We start from the raw sequence: 24,783 nt of genomic DNA on the forward strand, positions 1-24,783 counted from the left end.
GCAGTTTCTTTATGCTGGTCTATTTTTTATTCTTACTTTGGATACCACATTACCTTGGTTATCTCCTAAGCCTCAGTTCTGTCCCAGTCATGTTCTTGCCCTCCCCGCACCAGTATTGCGCACCACTGCTCCCTGCAACTTGCCTGGTACAATGAAGACCAAAGGGAACAGAGTTGTGTAACTCCACCTAAAGAAACAGAGAAGTGCACGTCCCTCCCTCCCCCCCAGCAACCATGCTACAGAAAAGACCAAAGACAGCTACCCTTCTTTAGCTGGCACCCCTAAAAGTTAGGAACCCTAGCCTTAGACAGCTAAATGCTAGAAGATATGCTGATTTTATATTAACAATTTATATTTAAAATAATAATATAAATAAATTATAAACAGCGGTGTCTGTCATGCTTCTCCCATCTTCATTTTAAGACGTGAAGAATTTCTATCTTATTTTGAAATACCACATAGTATTCAAACTTGGTATGCAACTTAATTTTTCAAAATAGGATTGAACAGGAAACACTATGTATAGGATTTCTTGTAGAATGTTTGGATTGAAAGATTTAAAATAGATTGCAAGTTGTATTAAGAAGTTAGTTGATTAGTACTTACTACAGAAACTGCAACTCCATATGTAATAAAAACTTTAGTCTTAACAATAACATTTTAAATAAAATTCTATATACACAGTGTGACAGACTGCACCCTTACGTCATCACTTTTACAAGACTATGATAAATTCTATATGAAGTATACCTTGTGAGGTATCATTTGAAAACTCAATCTACTGAACGTTATTGTCCTGGTAAAATGTGTGTAGCAACATTGTATGTAAAGTTATATGATTCTACTTTAAAACACTGCTGTTTAGAAAAGCAGCCCAAACCAGTTCCTCAGAGTCAAAAGGTTAGCCAGCACCTCAGCCAGGTGTCAACATAATCAAGTGGACTATTACAGGGTTAAGTGGCCATTCTTTGGCAGGAAGAAGGATATGAGCAAAAAAATTACATCTTGGCAGACTGACTTGCTGTCACCTGAACCCCAGCTGGTAATGATTCTCAGAGAGGAGGGAAAGATATTAAAATGAGGAACAGAGGCCACAAATCACGTCTCTCTCCTCATCTCTATTCATGGCATCAACACCGTTTGGAAAGACAAAAGAAGCATCACTGAACTGGGCGAGTGGTCCTGGGTGAGAGATTCAGCCAGACTGCTGTGAGCATGTGGTGAGAAAAATCTTTTTTTTTTTTCAAGTTCACTTATTTGTTAAGTTAGGTACTAGTTTGTATTTTACCCTTTATTTCTTTGTAACCAATTCTGACTTTTATGCCTTAATACTTGTAATCACTTAAAATCTATCTTTCTGTAGTTAATAAACTTGTTTTATTGTTTTATCTGGAGCAGTGTGTATTTGTATTGCAGTGTTTGGGAAACCCCATTTGAGATAACAGGCTTTGTGCTTATTGTTTTCTATTAATGAAATGATGGACTTTCTTTGAGCTTGTACTGCACAGAAGGAAAGAGCTGGGCAGTACAAGATGCACATTTCTGGGGACAAGTCTGGGACTGGGAATTTGCGGGTGTCACTCTGCAGTAGAATTCAGGAATGGCTGGCTAGAAGTACTCATATAATTCAGCTGGGAGCAATTTTGCATGCTAGCGACTATGTCTAAACATACGAGGAGTTGTTCTCACTGCAAAGCAGTGTAAAAGGAACCTCAATTGGAGGTTCAGACTGTAACCTGGAGAATGTTACACACATGTTTTAATGCTCCAGGACAAATTCTGATTGACTTACAGCCAATAAATTTCAGTGAGGTTGCAACAGGTGCAACTCAATGCAGAATTTAGGCATAATAAATGAATTACCTAATTATCTGCAATATGATCTAGTAAAATAATTACAATGTGATATTTTAAAGGTTATTTTATTGCAGATAAAAAGTACTGCAGTATGATTATGAAAATATTCAAATGAACAACTGAAACAACATTTCACTTTTTTATGTCTATCATTGACAGCTGCAACATTTAGACAAACAGAAGTTAAACTGAACACAGAAGAGAATGACTTCTCATTAAAGTCGCGCCTCATTAATTATGATTCTGGCTTATACGTCATCCCAAAATAATAATTCTAAAGACCAAATTCTACCCCCATTTATACCTGAATAACGTCAGTGAAAACTATAGAACTGTACAAGTGTAACTGAGGGAGAGTTTGAACCAGCGGTTAGAATATCAGAATTCTGAAGATGTATGAGCAGGAATATAATCCAGCTCTCCCCTAGTTACACTTGTACAGTTCCATAGTGCTGCAGTGCTCTGCAGTGCTAACAGGAATAAAAAGTAGTAGAATATTATTTTAGTCACAAAAATGAGCAGATATATCTCTGAATACACATGGGAGCAGAGATTTGTAGAGTAAGAAGAGGCCATTTTTTACAGAAGCACTTTTCAGAGCATCCACAGTGAAGCGCTGATAAGGTGAGACTAATAACCTTTCAACTACAGTAGGGAGCTCTGAATATATTTGACAAAACATTAGATACCATATCTGCAGAATAAAAGCTAGATTTTAAACACAGCTTCTTTAGTAACAGTCATCTTGTTTCTTCATCAGACATGGAAGTTACTGGAAAAAGCTTAAAATGACTAATGAAAAAAAGTATCCACTTATGTACTTCCCCCTTAGTAAATTAAGGTACTACACAACTACAATGATGCACATTCTTCAAACCCATACAACTCTTCAACTCTATTTGTCAGAATAATCATCCAGGTCATCCAAAGGTGAGAATGGATTTAAAAGAACCTCAGGGAAAATAAACAGTGGAGGAAACCTTAATGTCCTTTTGCAACCTGCAGGACTTTCCTCCTGAACATGGAAGATACTCAACAATAAAAATTTTAAGACCATAAAAACCAAATAGCCAGAACCAAAGAGAGTTTTTGTTTAGAAACATACGAAACGATTTATATACTTTTCTGGCTGACTATTTCTATTTGTGGTGTCAGCTGGCAAGTCGGCTAAGAATTTGTGTAATTTTAATTAGATTTTCTTAATTCAAAAGTACATTAGGATTAATACATTAGTATTTAGGAGTCTTGGTGGATGACCAACTAACTATAAGCTCCAAGTGCGATGCTATGGCTAAGAAGGCTAATGCAATACTTGGATGTATAAACAGGGAAATATTAAGGAGCAGTAAGAAAGTGGTATCACTGAACATGGCACTGATAAAGATCATTACTGAACTACTTCTTTTCCTTCCAAAAGAAGGAAACTGAAAAATTAGAAAGAGCTCAGATGAGTTACAACAATTTGAGGTCTGGAAAACCTATCTTAAAATGAGATTTATGAAGCTCAATCTATTTATCTTATCTAAGAGAAGGTTAAGAGATGGTTTGATCATAGTCTACGAGTACCTACATGATTCTGATAAAAGCTCTTTAATCTAGCAGAAAAAGGTATAACAAGATCTAATTGTTGGAAGCTGAAGCTATACAAATTCAGATTGGAAATAAGGTACATGTTTTTAAAAGTTAAAGTTATTAACCTTCGGAACCACTTACGAAATGAGGAGGATTCCTCCATCACTTAGAGACTTTAAATCAAGACTAGGTGTCTTTCTAAAAATTATGCTCTCATTCAGCACAAACTTATGCAGTTGATGCAGGAATTACTGTGTGAAATTCTATGTCCTATGTTATTTCGGAGGTCAGATTAGATGATATAAGGGATCCTTCTGTTTCAAACTCCACAAATATATATTCTAAAAAAGAAAACAATATTTGGCTATCATGATGAAAGGTAATATTTTTCTGCAACTCACATAAAAATCTAAATACCTAAGTATAAGAGATTTAATTAACGTTTACAAATAAGTATTTACATTTATGGTTTCATTAACCCTGATTGCATATTTGTGATAATTTTCTGAGATTCTTACACAGTGATTTTCATCTTTACAGAGTTTTATAAATGTTAGCTACATTAGTGTATTCAAAAAAACCATTGCAAATCTGATATAATCAGTCTGACTAGCCTACAGGTCTTTAACCATATGAGAATTTGGCAAATGGCAAAAAAATTACAGTCACAAGAGCTAATTTAAATAAATCACAGTCTAATTTAGATTTTAATCTTAAACCCAACAGCTTCCCCTCTCTCCCCCCGCTATTACGGTGTTGTGTTTATTTCTATTTTCCTATGCCCACAATATACTTATAGATATTACAGTGACAGGTGAATGAGAAATGTTTTCATGTTAACTGGAAGCTTTTTATGTATGTAAGAGCTTTCCTTAAAGCTCTGTACAATAAGAATGCCCTGAAATTACTATGGAACAATCTAAACAGAGTAACTGGTGACAAAGGAGGACTTTCCCCAATGGAACATACATGGAAGAGATCTTTTAAAACAACAACAACAAAAAAGCCAGCATTTTTTCTCTATTTCCCTACTATTATTGAAGATAAGCATACTACACAACTCATTTTCTACTGCTTGACCATGGGCACAAGTAATAATCCTGTGTTTATAACAAATGTCTGTTGAAGAAGTGATCAAGGTTACAAATTTAGCCTTGTGACCTCAGTACAGCAACAGAAAATGAGATGTTTAGGAGAAAGACTATTTAAACACCATCAGTATTTTTAAGCATTACCAAAAGAAGAAATGTAGACATGTAGAACATAAATAGATTTGTTTTTAGCATGATATACTTGAATACAGGTCTAGAAGCAGGAATTGCTGGGTGAAATTTTATGGCCTGTGTTATGCAAGTAGTCAGACTCAATGATAATAATGGTCCTCTTTTGGCTTTAAAAATCTATGAATTTTTAGCCCCGTGTTAAAGTCACTCTTTAAAACATGATTGATATGCATCAATCATAATAATGATTCATTGACAAAACAGTAGAAGCATTTCTGATGAAGGTGTTCACTTAATATTTTTTCCAATACCCAAAATAGTTCAAAATAACCAAACCTGACTAAAGGGCAAAACTGGTTCAATCACAGGCTCTGTCAACATTTGGTAATCAATATCTCTATCATAAAGTATATTGTTTCAGACAAAAAAAATTACTTACTAATATGTATTTTCAGGGTACAAGAACATTGTAGTACTTAAACAATTGTTTTTGACTTGTGTTTCTAAAGGTAATAGACATTTGAAATCTGAAAAGTCACAGTTAAGGTAACCAAATAACATTAGTGGTGCCCCAGAGCAACACCCCCCTCCCACCTTTCACTCTTTGTTCTTTTAATATCTATTTTATAAAGATACATTTCTTTTTCGATCAAGGACTTATTCTAAGGTCTTTAGAGGTCCACATCCTAGACCACACACACATCTCACATGTGGAGAAAATACTACAATTGGACTGCTTTTCAGGCCACATTCACTCTGATACCAGGTGTTATTTTCCACTGGGGACCGAATGTGCAGACACTAAAAAATTCCAGGCTTTCTTTGTGCTATTCTATTGCTATTGCTCCCAGGAGTGGCTCAGCTTTATGAAGATGTAAATTCAGCTGTATGTACATGCTCACCAGCATGAAATCATGTATATAACAACAGGTACCATAAGACTGAGCAATCTGGCCTGACTGCTAGTTCTGTCCAACATCATCCCTCTGAACATTAGGTGACAAGTCACCTTGCAGAATTTGTTCCTTAAGGTGAAAGACAAGCCACATGTACCCTGTTTAAAAATGTGTTTCAGATGAGCCATTGTCTTAGCTCAAGCAGCTCGTTTGGACAAATTTCCATAAGGAACCCATCATCATTGCCATTGGCAAGAACCAGCTTCAAACAAAGCGAATGCCTGTCTTGACAGATCCAACAGTCCAGACCCCTAGTTTTGATATCAGATGCCATCTTTGGGTAAAGCTCAATAGCTTCAGGTGTGGAATGATCAGATGTACTATAAATGAAAATAAGTGAGGCTTTTGTGACTCCTCCCTTTGTAACTATGGCCAATTAAAAGATGTAGCCCAAAATGCTTGTACAATGCTCTTCCCTCAGCTAGTCAATGGTTAAGATACTTAAGACTAACACACTTAATTTGACTGTCTATGTAGATAGTATACATATTGCGATTGCAACTTCCTTAGTCATGTGACATTCTCTTAAAAGATAGTCTAAGCCTGACAGGATACTTTGACTATACTAATCTTGCCAAAGATGCCTTTCCCAAGCTCAAAACTAATCCAGTTTGTAAGCCATTGCAGTATATTGAGACTAAACCGTATTAAGTTTTTAGGACAAGTTGCTTTTGACATAAGACATGACAAAAAAAGAATTACATGAATTAAGAAAAAAACCCATGATTAACAACTGTTTTTCCTAAGTTTCATCTGTCAAAAACAATTTGTCCAAATCACCTCTAATTTGCATTAAAAAAGTATTTTCTAGCCACAGGCCATAGACGCAGATTTAAAGTGGAAATGGTCTTTTGAGGAGTTTTGAAGAGTAGGTGGGTGAATTTGAGTTTGTAATGGAAAATAAACCTTAACTCTACAAGTCTACTGTATGTTAACAATTACTTACACACACACATAAACTACAATAAAAGAATATTAAGGATGCAAAGTGAAGCACTCAAAAGTTACAAAATATCAGAATTAAAGTTGTCTGGGCAACCTCAATTTGCCTCATTGTGCATGTGAATTCACAGAATCACAGAAATGTAGGAGTGGAAGGGACCCAGATAGGTCATCTAGTCCAATCCATTGCACTGAGGCAGGACCAAGTATTAGCTAGACAATTTCTGACAGGTATTTGTCTAACTTGTTTTTAAAAACCTGCAATGACAGAGATTCCTCAACCTCCTTAGATAATTTGTTTCAGTGCTCTCCCTACAGTAAGAACATTTTTCCTAATGTCTAACCTGAATCTTCCTTGCTGCAATTTAAGCCCATTGCTTCTTGTCCTGTCCTCAGTGGTTAAGAAGAACAATTTAGCAATCTCCTCTTTATAACAACCATTTATGTATCAAAGACTATTATGTCTCCTCTCAGTCTTCTCTTCTACGGACTAAACAACCCCATTTTTTTCTTCCAATCTTTCCTCTTACATCTTTCTAGACCTTTAATCATTCTTCTTACTCTTCTCTGGACTTTCTCCAATCTGTCCACATCTTTCCTGAAGTATTGGACACAATACTCCAACTGACGCCTTACCACTGCTAAGTAGAGTGGAAGAATTACTTCTTGTGTCTTGCTTACAACCCTCCTGCTAATACATTTAAGAATGATGTTTGCTTTTTTTTGCAACAATATTACTTTAATGACTCATATTTAGTTTGTGATCCACTATAATCCCAAAATCTTTTTCTGCAGTATTCCTTCATAGGCAGTCATTTCGCATTTGATGTGTGCGCAACTGATTATGGAGGAATAATCAGTAGTACTTTGCATTTGTCCTTATTGAATTTCATCCTATTTAATTCAAACCATTTCTCCAGTTTGTCAAGACCACTCTGAATTCTAATCCTGCCCTCCAAAGCGCTTGCAACCCCTCACAGCTTGTATAAGTATAAGTATAAGTATACTCTCTATGCCATTGTCTAAATCATTTATGAAGATATTGAATAGAACTGGACTCAGGACAGATCCCTGGACTGGACTCAGGACCCCACTCGATATGTCCTTGCACCTGAATTGTAAACCACTGATAACTACTCTAAGTATGGTTTTCCAGCCAGTTGTGCACCCATCGCATATTCGGTTCATCTAGGTTATATTTCACTGGTTTGTTTATGAGAAGGTCATATGAGACAGTATCAAAAGCCTTACTAAAGTCAAGATATAATACAGTCTTTAATTACATGATCACATACTATTCCCTCCCATCCCCAAACACCTGCCTCATTCAGCTATTCACTATGCTACAGTGATTCATTGGTAGGAGGCAACTGTCTATAAGATCCTTGCCTTATTTCAGGGGTTCTCAAACTGGGGGACAGGACCCCTCAGGGGGTTGCAAGGTTATTACATGGGGGGCACGAGCTGTCAGCCTCCACCCCAAACCCTGCTTTGCCCAGCATTTATAATGGTGTTAAATATATAAACAAGTGCTTTTAATGTATAAGCGGGGGTCACGTTCAGAGGCTTGGTATGTGAAAGGGGTCAGCAGTACAAAAGTCTGAGAACCCCTGCCTTATTTGTTGATGAAATATATTGAATGAGGCAAAAAAAGAAATGCTGGTTAATACGGCTACAGGATGAGGGTGTGGTTTAAAAATGTACCAGAAACTTAATAGCCAGAGGCTAGTACAAAAGACAGAAAAAAGCTCTACAAGTAAATCAAGGGGCAAAGTTTGGCACCATTGCTACAAAACCCTTGCTGCTAGGGAAAAGGAGGATGCTGGAATTCCTAGCAGTTGCTGTACTCTTAACATTTCTTGGGGACTTCACCTTTATTATTTCCAGCTTCTGATTAACAAATCAGAAGTCTCAGGAAGAGATGAGGCTCTCTCTCTTCTCCCCATTCCTCAACAGTCTCCTGGTTGCTGGAATGCATGAGGGTTTCCACTGCTTCAGGCAACAGTTTCTGCAAAGGGGGATTCTCTGCTATTCTGTCCTTCTAACACCCCTATGGCTGTTGAGAAATAGAGATAAGGGATTCTGCAACTTTTCATTCTCCTAATTCATGAACAGCTGCAATGCCTGTCTTTGCTGTTAGTAGATTTCTCAATAGTAACACAGAGAGACAGATATAAATCTGGTCAGTTTTGTGGCTTCTAAGGGAATTCTGAACTACGGTGAAACTAATCATATTCACCTCAATTTCATTCTGCTTGCCAAAGCTAGAAGGAACAAATGTGGCACTGGAACAATCTGTTTAGAGAATCAGGGATCCAGCACAGAATTAGTTAACCTTAAATAAGTTATATTTGCATCCATAAGGGCTAGAAACAATATTTTAAATGAAAGATCAAATTCTGTAAATGTTGATGGTTTAGGCCTTGTTCCAGTTACTAAGGGAAGTGTCCTACTTCCCAACCACAAGTGAGCAAGTAGACTTTTCTAAATCCAAGAGAGTGAAGTGGATTATTTTCTGGTTTATATATCATCAGAATGGATAGCTACATTCTAACTGCAGAATCTATTACTGATGATGAAGCACAAGAAAGAAAGGTTTCAGAGTAGCAGCCGTGTTAGTCTGTATCCGCAAAAAGAAGAACAGGAGGACTTGTGGCACCTTAGAGACTAACAAATTTATTAGAGCATAAGCTTTCGTGGACTACAGCCCACTTCTTCGGATGCATATATATGCATCCGAAGAAGTGGGCTGTAGTCCACGAAAGCTTATGCTCTAATAAATTTGTTAGTCTCTAAGGTGCCACAAGTCCTCCTGTTCTTCTTTTCACAAGAAAGAAAGAAATCCCATCTTGGCTTTCAGATCCCAGCCTGTGCGCGCAATGCTGGCAGCTTTAAAACAAAACAACTTGTAAATGCAGCATATTTGATACAAAAATCAGAGCCAAAGATGGAAATTGCAATAAAGTTTTTTACAGAGATGACTTACAGTTTAACTACCAACACTGTCTGAAAATATTTTACCTACTACCAAGGAACTTCTAGATAAATATATTTTTCTCTAATCTTTAAGTTATTTTTTCCAGCTTGATTATTTTGTACTTTTGACAACATTTTGTGCATATTCAGGATCACTATTTTCCCACTGGTTAGTCAGTTTCCCCTGTTTCTGTGAGCCTTTCATGGAGCAACAAAGAAAAAAAAAACATTTTTAAAAACAGGGAAGTGCAACTGCATAAACATAAATATTGGTAGAAGAACTCAAGAGCACCTGTTTGTAACTCATTTTTTAAAAGCAAACAAATTTTATGTTAATAGCATCCCTTTTGGGAAAAGATATGTTTTCCAACGCCGAGGCACAATGAATACTTGGAAATTAGTCATGTGAAAACATGAGCGACAAAGTGGGTAAGGTAATATCTTTTACTGGACTAACTTGTGAAAGAGATGTGCTTTCAATCTCCACACAGCTCTTCTTCAACCATGGGAAAATAGTTTTACTTAGTCATGATCTCTTAATTTTGTTTTTGCTCATATTCATTTGCTACAATTGTTGGCTCTGATTCTGCATACTGTTTTATATGGGCAAATCCTGAGCCAGGGCACAGTCCCATTCACTTGACTGGGACTCCATGAAGGTTCATTATCAATGTAGTTGAATACTTTATGAATACCTTTAATTTCACTGTAACTGAGGAGAGCCTGGTTAACTCACAAGGAGTTTACATATTTGTGTATAGTCCCTATCACATCATCTTTTGACTATAGATCCAAAACAGGCATGTCATATGTTCAATTCATCTAAACCGTAAACACTCCTCAACCTTTTCCTGCTCCCCTTTAAATCCATACAGAATAGATGGCCTGTTGTCAACTCATTACAAAAAATATTTAAGGCAGTGTCCAATAAGCTAACAACTATCTCATGCTCTCAGCTACCTTTCACTGAGAGTCAGCTTCCTAATGTCCATACACATACTACTACACTGAATGGCTGTGGTGTGTGCTTCATGCATTTGGCATTTCCCTGATTGGATTCAGAGATGCAAGAGTAGCCCCGCCTGATGCCAATGAATAGACTGGATTTACTGAATACTAAATGTACCAGAATCCCTCCTCCTTCCCCCAGCCCTCACTGCAGAACCACTAGCATCCGGCTCCAAGCAGTGCATGGATGAGATCACAAAATAAAGCTCATCCATACAACTGTCATCTGCTTCTCAGTCGAGTCAGCTTCCTCTTCCACAGAACGCTTTATATTTGAAAAGCGCCATCAGCTTTGTGTTATATTAGTAACCCATTCATTTCCACTCCAACATTTTCTTTCACAAAAGGCAAATTATTTTACCTTTTCCTGATAAACATTTGTAAGAACCCATGTATATCAAATATTAGGGAAACAGGGATTTTGTTAACAATTAAAGAGACCTTATCAAAATACTCAAGATAGAGAGAAAGGAAATAGACAAATAAGAGGGGAAATAATGGGTTGTCTCATTTCCCTTTCCACCTACATTAAAGGAAGAGTTTCATTTTTCTAATTATGGGGTGGAGGGGCTGCTGGACTCCAACTATGGGGGCGTTTTGAAACGGGGGAAGATTCAAAAATAAAAAGAACTCAATGAAACCACAAAATCCGTCAACGGAGGAGGAGAGATTTAAAAATAAGACGACCCTGGCTATAAACAATAACCCCCCCACTGCAGGAGACTCGCCGTCCCAGGTGAGTGAGGACGGGAAGGGATGGCTGTGTCCGCGGGGGCAGCTGAATAGGGAAGTCTCCCTCCCCCCACCGCGGGGCACGTCTGTGTCGGGAAGGGAGAGGCAGAGGAAGAAAGCGATGTAGCGGCTCCATCTGCATCCAGCGTGGGCCGGTGGCTCGGGCTCGCCCGTGGCCAGCGCAGGCTGATGGGCGGGGAGCAGCAGGGAAGGCGGCGGCCGCCGCCGGGTGGGAACGGTGCAGAGCAGCCAGCAATCCGGGAGGAGTCGCTTGGAACAAGCCGCCCGTCCCCCGGCGGACAGCTCGGAGGCTGGGGCAGCGCCAGCCGCACACCCCCCAGCACGGCAGAGGGGGCGGCGGCCATGGAGGCGCAGGGACGGACGGTGCAACCCCCCGGCGCCCCAGCTCAGACCAGGAGGGGACTGGGGCAGGAGCATCATCACTTACCCCCCCGCGAAGGAGACTCGCTGGGCAGGGGTGTCCCTAGTGCCGCCGCTCACTGACCCGCCATCTCCTCGTCGCCAGGGGGCGGGACGCACCGGCTCCGTCTCTGTCGGTCTCACGCTAGCAACCGCTCTAACGTTATTCCCTGCACATAGCGGCTAACGGCACAGAGCGGGGCGCAGGCACTGCGCAAGCGCCGCCCTAACACACATACACACACAATGCGCGGGGGGGAGGGGCAAACGGAGCCCCGACTCCGAGAATTACTGCGCAGGCGCTCTGGCGATTGAGGGCGCCCCAGCAAACTCTCAATGCGCTTGCGCCACATCCAGACAATGGAGGCGCAAACTCCCCTCGGAAGCGGGCGCACATTACGCATATGCCAAGGGGCACAACGTGAAGGAGAAAAACATGGATTCCCTCTTGCCCGAGATTACTGCGCGTGCGCTTCACCCATACACTGCGGGGAAAGAAACATGTGCTGGAGCGGAACAGTTGCGCAGTGCGCAAACGCGATCTGATCGCATACAAAGGGAGAGAGCCGACTACAGCAGCTCTCTTCTACACTCGGGGAGGTTGTAGTCCCAGGGCTCAGAGGATGGCACGCTGCATGCTGGGAGATGTAGTCTTTGGAAGGACACAACGTGAGTACGTTACTGGGCGGAACTCTGAGGATGACTCGCTCAGCTCGGGGCATAGGAGACCGTTTCTTAGTTGGTTAGCAACAGGCTCCCAAACTGCTTGAGGTCAGGATGGGAGGTTGGTGCTGCATAGCCTTGTGGGAATTGTAGTTCTGCTAAGAGCCCCGGGCTGTTGGGTGGACCGGGACAGTGAACGATACGGAACTACAGCTCCCGAGTGTTGTTGGGGAGGACTCGGGAGCGGGAGGCTCGGGTCTGCTCCTCGCTCCCACGCTTCTCCGGGATACAGAGAAGGGGAGCAGAGGCTAGAGCCCGGAGTCTGAGCGGGCGTTGCCTCACGGTGTGAGACGCGGACTCTGCCCCTATGCGGGAGGCCCGGGAGGAGTCCGACCTGGAGCGGTATCAGAGAAGCCTTCGAGGTGAGCGGGGTCCCCGAGTCAGCTACCGCCTCGCTGTCCCCCGTCCCGCCCGCGTCGACTCCGTCCCAGGGCCGCTCTCTATGCTGTCGCTTGTCCCTCTCTGTGCAGCACTGAGCCTGCCCCCACTGCTCCCTCAACCCCTTTTCCTGTCCTGGCAGTGCCCACTCCCCCGCTATCTGAGTCGGTGCCTGCCGAGGCCCACTGCCTCCCAGTGCTGGCTGCTCTCCACTACCTACCTGGCTGCTGGCAACACGGACCACTCCTGTGCGTGCTACCTCTTTTCCTGCCACTGCCCCCCACACTGTGCTACGTGGTTTCTTTGCCTGGGGCTGCACGGCCTGCAACGCCTTCTCCACCTCACTGCTCACCGGTGTTTTCTCGAGTTTGAACTACAGTGGGGTAGAATTACCGGAGCTGATACCCCTTATATTGTCTTAATGATTCCAGCCAGTTGAATCAAGTGAACCAGACTAAGATCTCCGCTGTGCCTGGGCCCACTCCTTTCAGATAATTCTACATACTTCCCCACCGCTGTGGGGCTAAGTCAGTGCCAAACTTCCACCACATCCCCATTACTCTCTCTCTCACTGGGGAAGAGGAGGTACAGCTCCAGATCAGCTGCTTCACACCCCCCCCCCCCTTCTTTAACACTCTGGAAGCTCCAGTAGCACCAACACCCTAGATCAAAACCACCGTTTATTGTAGATTCAGCTGTGCATTCTATCTATCCAGTGCTCAGAGCTTGTCTACACTTACATTTTATAGCACTCTAACTTGCTGGCTCAGGGGGTGAAAAATCACCCCCCTGAGCGCAGCAAGTCTGAGCACTTTAAAGCGCTAGTGTAGACAGGCTCTGAGCTCATCCTCTTGTGGAGGTGGATTACCAGGAACGTTAGGAGAGCTCTCTCCCAGAGCTCGTGTGCAACCACACTCGCATTTCCAAGTGCTGCCACGGGAGCGTTCCCGCAGCAGCGCTTTGAAGTTTCCAGTGTAGAGGTACCCTTCTCGCTAAGGGGCTTGGACAACTTGAATTTCTGTACTGTAGAGGAGTGGAGTTTTTGAGCAGTCCAATCTACAATACAATTAGGGTTGGTTTGGGGGGAAAAGTGAAGATTTCAATTTTTTTCCTCCTAAGATGGGAAGTTTTGAAATTTGAAAAACTTCAACCAGCTCTAAATGTAATATATGCCACTGAAATTAAACACTTAATTGTATATAAGTTGCAACATTAGGCCTTATTGTATACACACACAGGTTTTACTGCTTTAGATAATTAAAGTGATGCAACTCTAGTGTGGACACCATGATGCCATAAAAGCATTAGCAGAGGAATAGCCTATGTAGGTGCACAGAGGCCCATGCAACTGAGAGGGCAGGGGTATGGTGCTGCTGGAGTGGTGGTGGTGGAGCATGTGTGTGCCCGGAGTGGCACCCTCCAGCACTTAGTGCACAGAGTCACAATGCCACTGAAATATGGGCCAAATTTCAGTGGCATAGTGACCTCATGTGCCAGGTCACAATGCCAGTCCAATTTGGCGTGCACACCAACATTCCCTGACCATACAACAGTGACTACCTCACACAGCTGGGACTTAAGCCAGCACCTGGGTCCTGCACCACCTGTCAAGTCCTCCTGCTCGATCCCATCAGTTCCTCTCTGGGCCCTAGAAAGATCTGAGCCAAGGAACAAGACATGGGGTTGAGGGAGGCAGGGGCTCCTGTATGGAGGGAGTGTGGTTGGATCCCACTCTGCTTATTATGCCTTCCTGCTGGAACCCACAGCAGCTCCTCTTGGTATGGGGGTAGACAGGAAGCCTCAAGTTGGCAGGGAGGAATAAGGAGAGAGTGTGGAAGCTGTTTGTGGTCCCACCTTCAGGTGCATGGAGCTGGCTGCGGAGAGGCTGGCCCCTGCCCCTAGCAGCATCAGCTAGGGTCTCGGGGTGCTGAAATGAACCCCCAGCAGCCTGGACAGTGGGGAGCTGTGGCACAGTGCTGAGAGGGAGAGCCTTTGCTGCTGCTGGGGCAGTGTTGCCTGGTCCATGCATGCCAGGCTGCAAAGGCAACTTCCTCTCGGGGTGCAGGGCTAGATGTGGGAGATGGAGGGGGCAGGGTTGGATGTGGGGAACAAAAAGGGATTGGATTTGGAGACTCTTGTGCATGACTGAACAGTTGAATTGGCATGTTTGATGTGTATACAGACTTTAATGCATGTAAGGGAGCCCCAAATAACCGTTCAATACAAATTAAGCACTGGGGTGAGGCAGCAGGGCATAGAGATTATGGGGGTGGGGGGGGGGAAAGCTCAGAGAACCTGTGGGGCCAGAGGTGATTGGTGTGCGTGTGCCAAAATACAAGTTTGCCCAGGGCACCATTTTCCTTAAGGCCGGCCCTGCACACTGCATTGATGTTTATGAACTAGCCAAAGTGGTCAATCAGGCCTTGGAGTACCATGGAAAAATACTCCTTTCTGTTTATGAATTCTGAACCCTGTGAGCTTGGGTGACAAATAATAGACACATGGCTCCCATTAGTTGCCCTAATGTAGTTAGCATTTGACATGTGAGGTTAGCAATCAATAATCTCCTGAGTATCACCAAGATTTATAAGATGGTGTAACGGTACCTTTCCCATGACATTGCCCTGTGATGCTTTGCAGTGGTACGCATGGTTGTAAGGCACCTCACCACCTCCCGCCTTTAGTGTGAGAGAGTCTCGTCTGAGCGAGCTTGTTTTAGCTCCCTGAAACCACCGTTCTCTGGCAACACAAGCACTACCTTCCAGGCTTCCGTAGACTTTGCTGTCTCTGTGCAGGTTAATGACAGAATACTAAGGACTCGAGAGTTGGTGTGTACCTATGTAGCGTCCAGACTCACAATTTATCCTCCTGTCTAAAGAAGCTTATCTCACCCAAAGTTTTTTTTCCAGTATGTTCAACCAAGCCTGGTTGGGATCCCCCTTCCATGAAACAAACTCACTGTCCATTTACTTCTTAGGGCCAGCCTGTCCTCTTCCCTCCCCTCCCCAAACAAACCTTTGATGTACACCCTAAAATAGGGTTGCCCCCACCCGTCTGATTACCTCTTCCTGTTAGTTTCCTTCTGAAGTCCCTGCCAGCTCTTCATTAGCATTTGATTTAGAATGCTACTGGTTGCCCATTGTGAACCAGAGAATATTCAATTTATATATAAACAGATAAATCTTTCTTGTCTGAAAGAAAACCTGCTTTTCACCTTTGCTTGTGACCTGTCCCTAGACATAGACCTCAAGAACATAATTTTCAGTGTGTGTATATATAAACTTCTCACATACCATCTGTACATGCATTTCCCGGTGATACTGATCACCAGTGTGACATAAGCTTTTATTAGAGACCTCCCATGACACCCTTTGGTAAACTAGAATGTAAATACAAGACCCAGGAGGTTCCTGTAATCCAGGTGTGGCCAACCTGAGCCTGAGAAGGCACCAGAATTTACCAATGTACGTTGCCAAAGAGACACAGTAATGTGTCAGCAGCCCCCATCAGCTCCCTCCTCCCCGCCCCGCTCCCAGCACCTCCTACCCACCGGCAGCCCCACCGATAAGCTCCTCCGCCTCCCTCCTGAGCAGCTGTTTCGTGGCATGCAGGAGGCTCAGAGGAGGGGGCGGGAAGGGGTGGAGTGGGGACAGGGCCTGTGGCAGAGCCAGGGATTGAGCAGTGAGCGCCCCCCGGCACATTGGAAAGTTGGCACCTGTAACTCCAGCCCCGGAGTCAGTGCCTATAGAAGGAGCCACAGATTAACTTCTAAAGAGCCGCATGTGGCTCCGGAGCCAAAGGTTGGCAACCCCTGCTGTAATCCTTATGCTCTCAGCCTTCTTGATGCCAACTTGCAATGTGCTTAGTATGCACCAAGCCACTGCCATGTGTACAAAATGATGCAAATTGAAAGAGGCATACCTGTCCTACATGCATACTATTAGTCTGGTTTATGTACTATGAGTTAAATGATAAATTGGATTGATTTGCTCTGCTACACTTCTTCAGCCGCTCCCCTGTGTAGACAGTCCCTAAGGTCTGGTCTGCACTGGGGGGGGGATCGACCTAAGATAGGCAACTTCAGCTACGAGAATAGCATAGCTGAAGTCGATGTATCTTAGGTCGACTTACCTCGCGTCCTCACAGTGTGGGGTCAACTGCCGCCGCTCCCCTGTCGACTCCGCTTCTGCCTCTTACCACGGTGGAGTACAGGAGTCGACGGCAGAGCGATTGGGGATTGATTTATTGCATCTACACTAGACACAATAAATCGATCCCCGATCCGGCGGGTAGCATAGACATACCCTAGAGTGCCTTTGGGCTAAGCTAAACCGCACAAACGCACTCTTAGTGTGGAATAAGTTTGTCCACGCTGGGAGTTAGTGCTGAATAGCTGTTGTGCTTTATATTCAAACCCTAGCTTATTCTGCACTAATTTCCTTGTGTTGACGAGCCCTTAGACTAGGAATGCCTTCTCACAAAACCGATATTTAAGAGGAAGCATGTCCTTTCCAAACCCTCCAACAGACATTTGCCAAACATGTGACCTGTTCCTCCCCTCCTCTTTAGCCTTGTCTTGCCTTTATCAAGTCCTTGTGCTGCACACTGGTTTACCCTTGGCCATTATGCCTGGCTGCATCTTTGACAAGGTTTTCAAAGTTTGAGTGTGCCTTCCTTTGTTTACATGGATTACTTTTGCTAGCTTGCCTAAAAACATTACTGAAATCAACCATTTGGGAAATAGTTGAAGCATGTTTTACAGGTTCTTATTCAGTGTTTTGGCTCAGAAGATTAGTACCAGTACATTATATCATATATTTTCCCCTTCTATTAAGTGTTTTTATTCTATTGTTTAATTATTCAGAAAGACTTTTACTTTTTCCAGTCTTTTGATCTGGTACTAAATAGTAGTTTCATATAAGACTCACCCAGCAGATATGGCAATTCAAACAACATGGTAGTCAATTCAAACAGTTTGGTTATCATAAGTTAAGAGCATGAGCTCAGTTAACTTCAGCTGAACAATTAAGCAGTCTATTTTGTTTCTTTGAGGTGTGAGAAGTAATAAAATTATCTAGGAAACCTAAAAGTCCTTTCCAAGGTGCTGCTCAAGAAAATAATTACAAAAAAAAAGTTTTTTTTTTTTTTCAGGTTACACCTTGAAATAATAGAGTTAACTTTTTGAAATAAATTTCTGCAGTTCTGTTTTAATACATACAAGATGTAGGTAACCATTATTTTTATGAAGCTGCATATCTCACATTTTCCAATGATAAATAGGCAATCAGACATTAAAAGTCCTAACCTGGTTGAATGGGTATTTTTGGTCTTACTATTTTACTTTTCTAATGGGTTTAGATGTACTGTTTGTCTGGCTGAAACAGTATACCAGAAGTACATTATGCACCATTTTGGCTGTCTACATGTAGCTCGAGTGAAGTCTGTGTATTTTTGCTCAGTAAATCTTTCTTTAGCTGTCAGTTGGTTGGTTGTTTTTTGTTTCCCCCTCCTTGTTTTCAGTGAATGGGTTTAGATGGAAAAAGAGAATTTGTTTCCCTTATAGGCCAGTTACTTGTTGCATATGACTCTCTTTCCTATGCTCCTGATTCTGATATGATTATGGTTCCAGTGCCTCCAACCTTCTAACAGACTTTTTTCCTATTAGGACTCAAGTGGCATCTGTGATGTGTAAAGTGGGGCCATCCTTTGTATTTAAAGTCAATAACTGCCAGCAATTTTCCTGTAAAAGCTATTCAATCTAGGCCTTTGACCTCAGTTGTTATCAGTAATATATACCCATTTAGTATAAATGTGGTTCTTATTTTCCCTCAAATTATGTTGCTTAGCAACTATTTCCTCTTAAATTATCACTTCCTCTGTCATTGTACTATTATCTTAAACTGTTTTCTGTGTCTTTTTGGGCAGCTCACCCACCCTTTAACTTTGTCTTTATTGTGGTAAGTGATTCTTTTGCTTTGCATCTCCACTAGTCCTCAAAGAACTCTTGTGGTATATCTGAGTTCATGAATGTGGTGGCTTCAGAGCCTCATTATAGAGGAGGGCCTTTCAGATTCTTGTACAAGAATCTGAAAAAACCCTCTCTTGTTTAGGCATTGCAAACATTGCTCAATACTTTCTCTCTTTTTTCACTTCAACAGCAAATTGTTATCCCAGTCATTTTTTTCTGTCAAAATTGATCACCATCACCCTTGAATTATAGTAAGTTCTTCAGCATCGTATTTTGCTTTGCAGGTTGCTGACTCCAACCTTTAACTTTCTTTTTTTATTAACAAGTTAAGTACATCAGTAAAATATCTCTACAGCAGGGCCGGCTCCAGGCACCAGCAAATCAAGCAGGTGCTTGGGGCAGCACATTCCAGCCAGCCTTTTTTTTGCGCTTGGGCAGCAAAAGCCTAGAGCCAGCCCTGGCAGCAGCAGCGCGTCCCGCACTGGGGGTGCCCTCGGGCCAGGGCCGGCTCCAGGCACCAGCTTAACAAGCAGGTGCTTGGGGCGGCCAACGGAGAGGGGCGGCACGTGCGGCAATTCGGGGGTGGCAGGTCCCTCACTCCCTCTAGGAGCGAAGGACCTGCCGCCGAACTGCCGCCGCTGTTTTTTTTTTTTTTTTTTTGGCTTGGGGCGGCAGAAATGCTGGAGCCGGCCCTGCCTGGGGCTGCTGCGGTTCATGTCGGGTAGCAGCGCCCGCACCTTACGGCTGGGCAGGCTCCGAGTGCGGGACACTAAGGCTGGGGCGGCCTCAGGGCACACGGAGCCGCCTGCAGGTGCCGCAGGGCAGCCGCCCCCTAGCGCTGCAGCCGGGGCACTGCTGTGCGGGGCCCGCATCCTGCTCTCTGGGGCTCTGCTCTCTGGGGCTCTGCTCTCTGGGGCTCTGCTCTCTGGGGCTCTGCTCTCCGGGGCTCCGCTCCCTCTGGGGCTGCCTTGCCCCGGCTCCTCAGCCCCCCTGCCAGGACGGTACCCTGGCTCTGTCCTCTCCAGTCCCAGCCGGTCCTAGAGGCGGAGCCTCCCCCCCCCCCCCCCCAGCGCGGCAGGGGAGGGCGGCGAGTCCCGATCGGGGCTCCGCTCTACCCGGCGGCGAGTCCCGGTCGGGGCTCCGCTGTCCCCGGTGGCCAGAGCGCTGGGGGGAGGGCGGCGAGCCCGCCGCGGCTCCGCTGTCCCCGGTGGCCAGAGCCGGAGCACCGCGCCGCCCCCCTCCAGGTGCCGCCCCAAGCACAAGCTTGGTGGGCTGGTGCCTGGAGCCGGCCCTGGGCGGGAGCCCCGGCTGGAGGGACCCTGGGCTGAGGCGCGGCCTAGGAGCCCCGCTGCTTACCCGACCCTGCCAGTGCTGGACCGGCTGGAGACGAGGGGGGAGTGGGCGGAGTCAGCGCTGGTCGGGGGAAGCCCAGCGCTGGGGCGGTGAGGGTGGGGTGGGGGAGAGAGCCCAGAGTTGGGATGGCAGGGAGTGAGGGTGGGGTGGGGGAGAGAGCCCAGCGCTGGAGTGTGGGGCAGCCAAAAAATTTTTTGCTTGGGGTGGCAAAAAACCTAGAGCTGGCCCTGCTCTACAGCACCAAATATTAAAAGGTGCCCAAGAATAACCCTTTTTATTAGGTTTACTCCAAATATCAAAAGTATAATCAATGTAGTATTCTGAAAAAGGACACCTTAATACATTTTTTAAACGAATGGGAGACTTCAGTTTGTTCTGCGCTGGCACTCGCTAGGAAAAAAATTGCAAGGATAATCAAGCTTCACATCTCAGGGCACAAATTAATCTTTAGTTGGTATGTGGGAGACCTTTTTTTCCTATGCTGTTTAACTTTAAATTCCTTGGGGCTGGGCCCTGTTGATCTTTTCTGTCTAAAGCTCTATGCATAGCTGTGAAGATAAATAATTTAAATAAGTCCAATATTGCATGTTTGGGTGCATTATGGCGCAGGGAAAGTGTGTATTCACATGTTCATACAGTGCCCTGCACAGTGTGATTCTGATTAGGATTTCTAGGTCTGACTCTCATTTAAATACTAAATAACATATACTTTTCTCTGAGACATCCAGTGTTGGCTGCTGTCTGCAGTAAGATACTGGAATAGATGCACCATTTGTTTATCCCATTATGGCAGTTGCTCTGCAACTATGATATTTGATCGGTGGATAATGGCAGTGTTTTTAAGGTGCAGTTACATATTTTCTTGTAATGTGCATAGTCAGGTTTGATAACCTTTGTGCCATTTTCAGTCATTGTGAGAGCTCCTATAAACATTGACAATCAAAGAGCTTTAATCTGGTTAGGTTATTTTTTTTTAAGGTCTTAATCCAATTTACTGTTGTACTGTAAGAATCAGATAGGTGGGAGTCTGATCTAACTAGACCATTTAATTTGTCCCTCTGCTAGCAGCCTCATCCCGTATCTTCAGCATCATCTATTAGAAAATGATGTATCAATATAATCTTATGCACCAGAAACATATATTCGGATTATTTGTTCGTATTGTTTATAATCTAAAAACAGAAGAATAAAGGACACAGATTTTATACATGAAAATTACAGTACTGCTTACAAGCAATTTTACCACATCATTCAGGAGATTTTTACTGAGGGCTAGATTCTGTAAGCCTTAATTAGAGGAGTAGTCTCACTGATGTCTCGTACAATTAGTCCCACTGACATGACAAACAGGATGAATAAAATTTTGTAGGATTAGGCACAAAACTAATATTATTTTGAATTACAATACAAAATTACCATATTATGTTTAGTAGCTCAAATGCCTAACTTGCCCTCCACAGAAATTTTCTGTTTCATCAGATTTAAAAAATGATTCCACTTTGGCAAAAGCAGTGGAAATATATCTAATCCTACTCCATGACATGTATCCTGTGACCCTAATGTCTTGAATTAGCTCTTCATCTCCATATTATCTAATTATACCCTTTTAGGGTTCCAATTGGAGTCATTCAGTCTAGCCCCTAGTTCTCAGTTTGCCAAGCCCTCAAGCTTTTCATGTATGGAAACAGTCACTGTAACTTGGAACTCATCAAGTGTTTAAGAAACTCTGGCATGGAAATGTCTGTTACAACACTATTGTTTCTAAAGCCTGCATTACTCCAGAGCCCTCCCCGCTACCTTCTGGGTGGCAGAAAAGACTAGCCAGAAAAGTGTGGACAGCCATTTGTATTGTTGTGCAGAGCCTTCGCTTCCATTAAATAAATGAAGACAAAACAAAAAAACTCTCTAGTTGTTATGGTTGTGAGGAAAACTTTCAAAATGTGAAGTGAGTGTAATTGATAGAGATGCTTGTAGAGAGCTGAAACAATAGCTCTGAGGTGTGAACTATCTCATTCATTTCACTGGGTGCCAATGCAGGATGCTTCCTGCCCGATAGATCTTAAAATACGAGTCGGCCATACACGATACAAAAGACAGACTGAATCACCACAAAACCAATGGTAAACTTAGAGAAAGCAGGTGAACAGATGTGAACTTGTATTACTGAAAGTGAAGCAATTTCTGGAGTTGTTAACTATGTTAGCCATTCATAAAACGTCTGAAGGATGATTACGGAGGGTTCTAACTACTGATCTCACATCACTGTTTTAATTTGGCACGATGTGTGAGAAAATTGTTAGAAATACTTTCTTGCATTCCTGCAAAAGTGTCAGTGACTCGATGGGGCAGAGCGCTAAATGAGAACACAGGCTGCTTGAAGGATCCATGTATCACTTTCTTAGACTATTTATGTAATAGGCACTGTGCAAACTCATGGTAAGAGACTGTCCGTGTCCCAAAGAGCTTACAATCTAAATAGACAAGGCAGACAAATTGAAGCAGATGAGACTTTCTCCTACTGTTTCCCAGGTATTAAAAGGGGGATGATGATATTTCCTAAATTGCTTGCCCAAGGCCACGTAGTCTATAGTAGAGCCGGCAACTAAACCCAGATCTCCTGAGTTCCAGACTGGTTGTTTTAACTGGGTCATAGCTTGACTCTGGCTTGGACCCTGGGTCAGCATGATTTGTGTATAGACTAAAAGGGCGTTAGGCTTGAGCCTGAACCGAGGCTTAAGTTGCAGTGTAGATATACCCTGATACAACACTATGTTTACTGAGTTCCATGGTAAAATAAGAAGCAATAACAATTCAAACTTTAGCTTTTCAGATGATACACACATACAAATCCCTAGGTTTTTGTGCAACTTTTTGTGGGATGGAGAGTGGTAGTATGTCTGTGGGTTTTATTTTTAACTAAAGCAGCATTAATACCCCAAACAGATTTTAACCTTTCATTCCTAAGCTCTTTTTGCTTACGTTTCCTTTTTCTAGCTCTCTAAAGCTGATCTTTCACTTTTATCACTTGATTGGGACACAATAGTTTATTTCTTTTGTTTTATTTCTTCAACAATAAATGTAACTTCCAAAGAGGCATGCTCTACACATTAATGTCAACAGGATTAAACTCTACCTGAGGCACTCGTATACTTGTGTTTGTTGCGGACAGAGTCAAGTGGTTAACGCTGCTCCTTCTCTCTTCCTGTCAGGCTAGTAGTTTCACTCTATAAAAATAATGGCTGTCAGAGGCATGTCAACCTTTAAATTTCATCCTGCTTTACTAAAATGAAGGCACATCACAATGGCTTGGGTAAGGAAGTGCCATAACATTTTTATTTCCCAAATACATCTTTTACATATATCCTTCCCCAAGTGTAGGTTGTGTTCCAACAAAGTTAAAAAGATACTGGGACCCAAGAAAATAAAATAAAAGCCATATTAATTAAAAAGGCCAGCTTTAGTCTGAGTGTAAGAACCCAAATATTCTAGGATTTCTAATGTTGAGGCCTGTTCAGGTGTCCGCACTCAAGATGATATTACAATTTGAGTGTAATAAATTTATAATAGGGAATTTAAGAAGGCTTATAAGCCATCTGACTGCTTACATTAGTCAAAAGTCACACAAGTTTAGCTCCTTAGTGGATCGCTAGACAAAGTCATTCAACAGATTTGAAAAACCCACAACATACTTTCAGCACCAGCCATGCTATAATTTGCCATTTGAAGTAGTGTGACCTTGGTTAAATGACTTGTTCTGAAGCACATTTGGGACCTTTTCAATTTAACTGATCTTTTATAGGAAATATTTTTTTTTATTAAAGTCGATCATTACTTCAAAGATTAACCGTTTCTTCCATTAATTACATTGAGTTTTCTTATTATGTTGTAATCAGTTTACTGTAGAGTTTATGGGCGAGACGTAATGGGGGTTAGCATTGTGAATTAACAGAGAAAGAAGATAAAATTCTAGTTAAATTTCTTTAGAGTTGAGTTAGCTGTGTTGAAAAATGTTATATTTGGGGAATCCCAATGTCATTGCTTTTGGCTGTTGGTCTATAATAGTTTAACTGAAAAACATGGCATATTGAAAGGTTGAATAATGAATATACTTAATTGCAAGCATTGAATATGTGATGTTCATGGAAAGTCAATATCCATAATAATTTAAATAAACTGCTACTTATAAAGAAGTTCAGTGATGAAGATGAACTTCCCCTCCTGACTTATTTTAGACCGCCTAATTATTAGTAAAGAAGCAGCATCAGATTTTTGGTGTGAGAAGTTTTTGGATATACAATTTTATTATATTTTCTATGTGTTTAATTGTACAAGGTATCTGGAGCTTTGAATAGGTACTTAATAAATTTGAAGAAAAATGTCAGGATGAAAATTTGTTGATGAGGAAAATATTTGCCCCTCCACAAGTATATTACTACTTTCCCAAAGAAACCTAGAAAAAGTCTTAAGTTCCTGAATGATGAACGACTAGAATCCCACAGGATTATTACTACTATAACATTTGCAAACATCTGAAAAATAGGTTAAGTGAAAGGACTCGGATTTTCATCTATTAAAAGATGATAGACCCATTATGGATATATGTTCAGTCTGTGATACAGCACCTAATTTGTTGTTGAGTTGTAAGCCCTGATCCTGTAAGCTGCTCTGCATGGGT

The 24,783-nt window shown here is 42.5% G+C and overlaps 2 protein-coding genes across 25 annotated transcripts in view; one reads left to right on the plus strand and one right to left on the minus strand.

Moving 5' to 3' along the window:
- The window catches only part of CEP170 (centrosomal protein 170), a 198,655-nt gene extending 186,500 nt beyond the window's left edge, over positions 1-12,155 (minus strand). For 13 of the 16 annotated variants that reach the window (XM_065589143.1, XM_065589146.1, XM_065589145.1 and 10 more), the window contains exon 1: positions 11,715-11,855. The gene's annotated coding sequence lies outside the window, so the exon portion shown is untranslated. Of the gene's footprint in view, positions 1-11,714 lie in introns of all 16 variants that reach the window. The other 3 variants (XM_065589142.1, XM_005300526.5, XM_065589131.1) reach the window with 3 other exon arrangements.
- Positions 12,156-12,220: 65 nt separating this feature from the next.
- Positions 12,221-24,783, plus strand: part of SDCCAG8 (SHH signaling and ciliogenesis regulator SDCCAG8) — a 208,088-nt gene continuing 195,525 nt past the window's right edge. For 4 of the 9 annotated variants that reach the window (XR_010599792.1, XR_010599791.1, XM_005300535.4 and 1 more), the window contains exon 1: positions 12,410-12,771. Coding sequence is in view for 7 of the 9 variants with exons in the window: in XM_005300535.4 (XP_005300592.1) it covers positions 12,717-12,771 (55 nt within the window). In the remaining 2 variants the exon portion in view is untranslated. Of the gene's footprint in view, positions 12,356-12,406; positions 12,772-24,783 lie in introns of those variants that run through there. The other 5 variants (XM_065589147.1, XM_008170465.4, XM_005300537.4 and 2 more) reach the window with 3 other exon arrangements.

The sequence above is a fragment of the Chrysemys picta genome, chromosome 3, assembly GCF_011386835.1.
Source record: "Chrysemys picta bellii isolate R12L10 chromosome 3, ASM1138683v2, whole genome shotgun sequence".
NCBI classification, from domain to species: domain Eukaryota; kingdom Metazoa; phylum Chordata; order Testudines; family Emydidae; genus Chrysemys; species Chrysemys picta.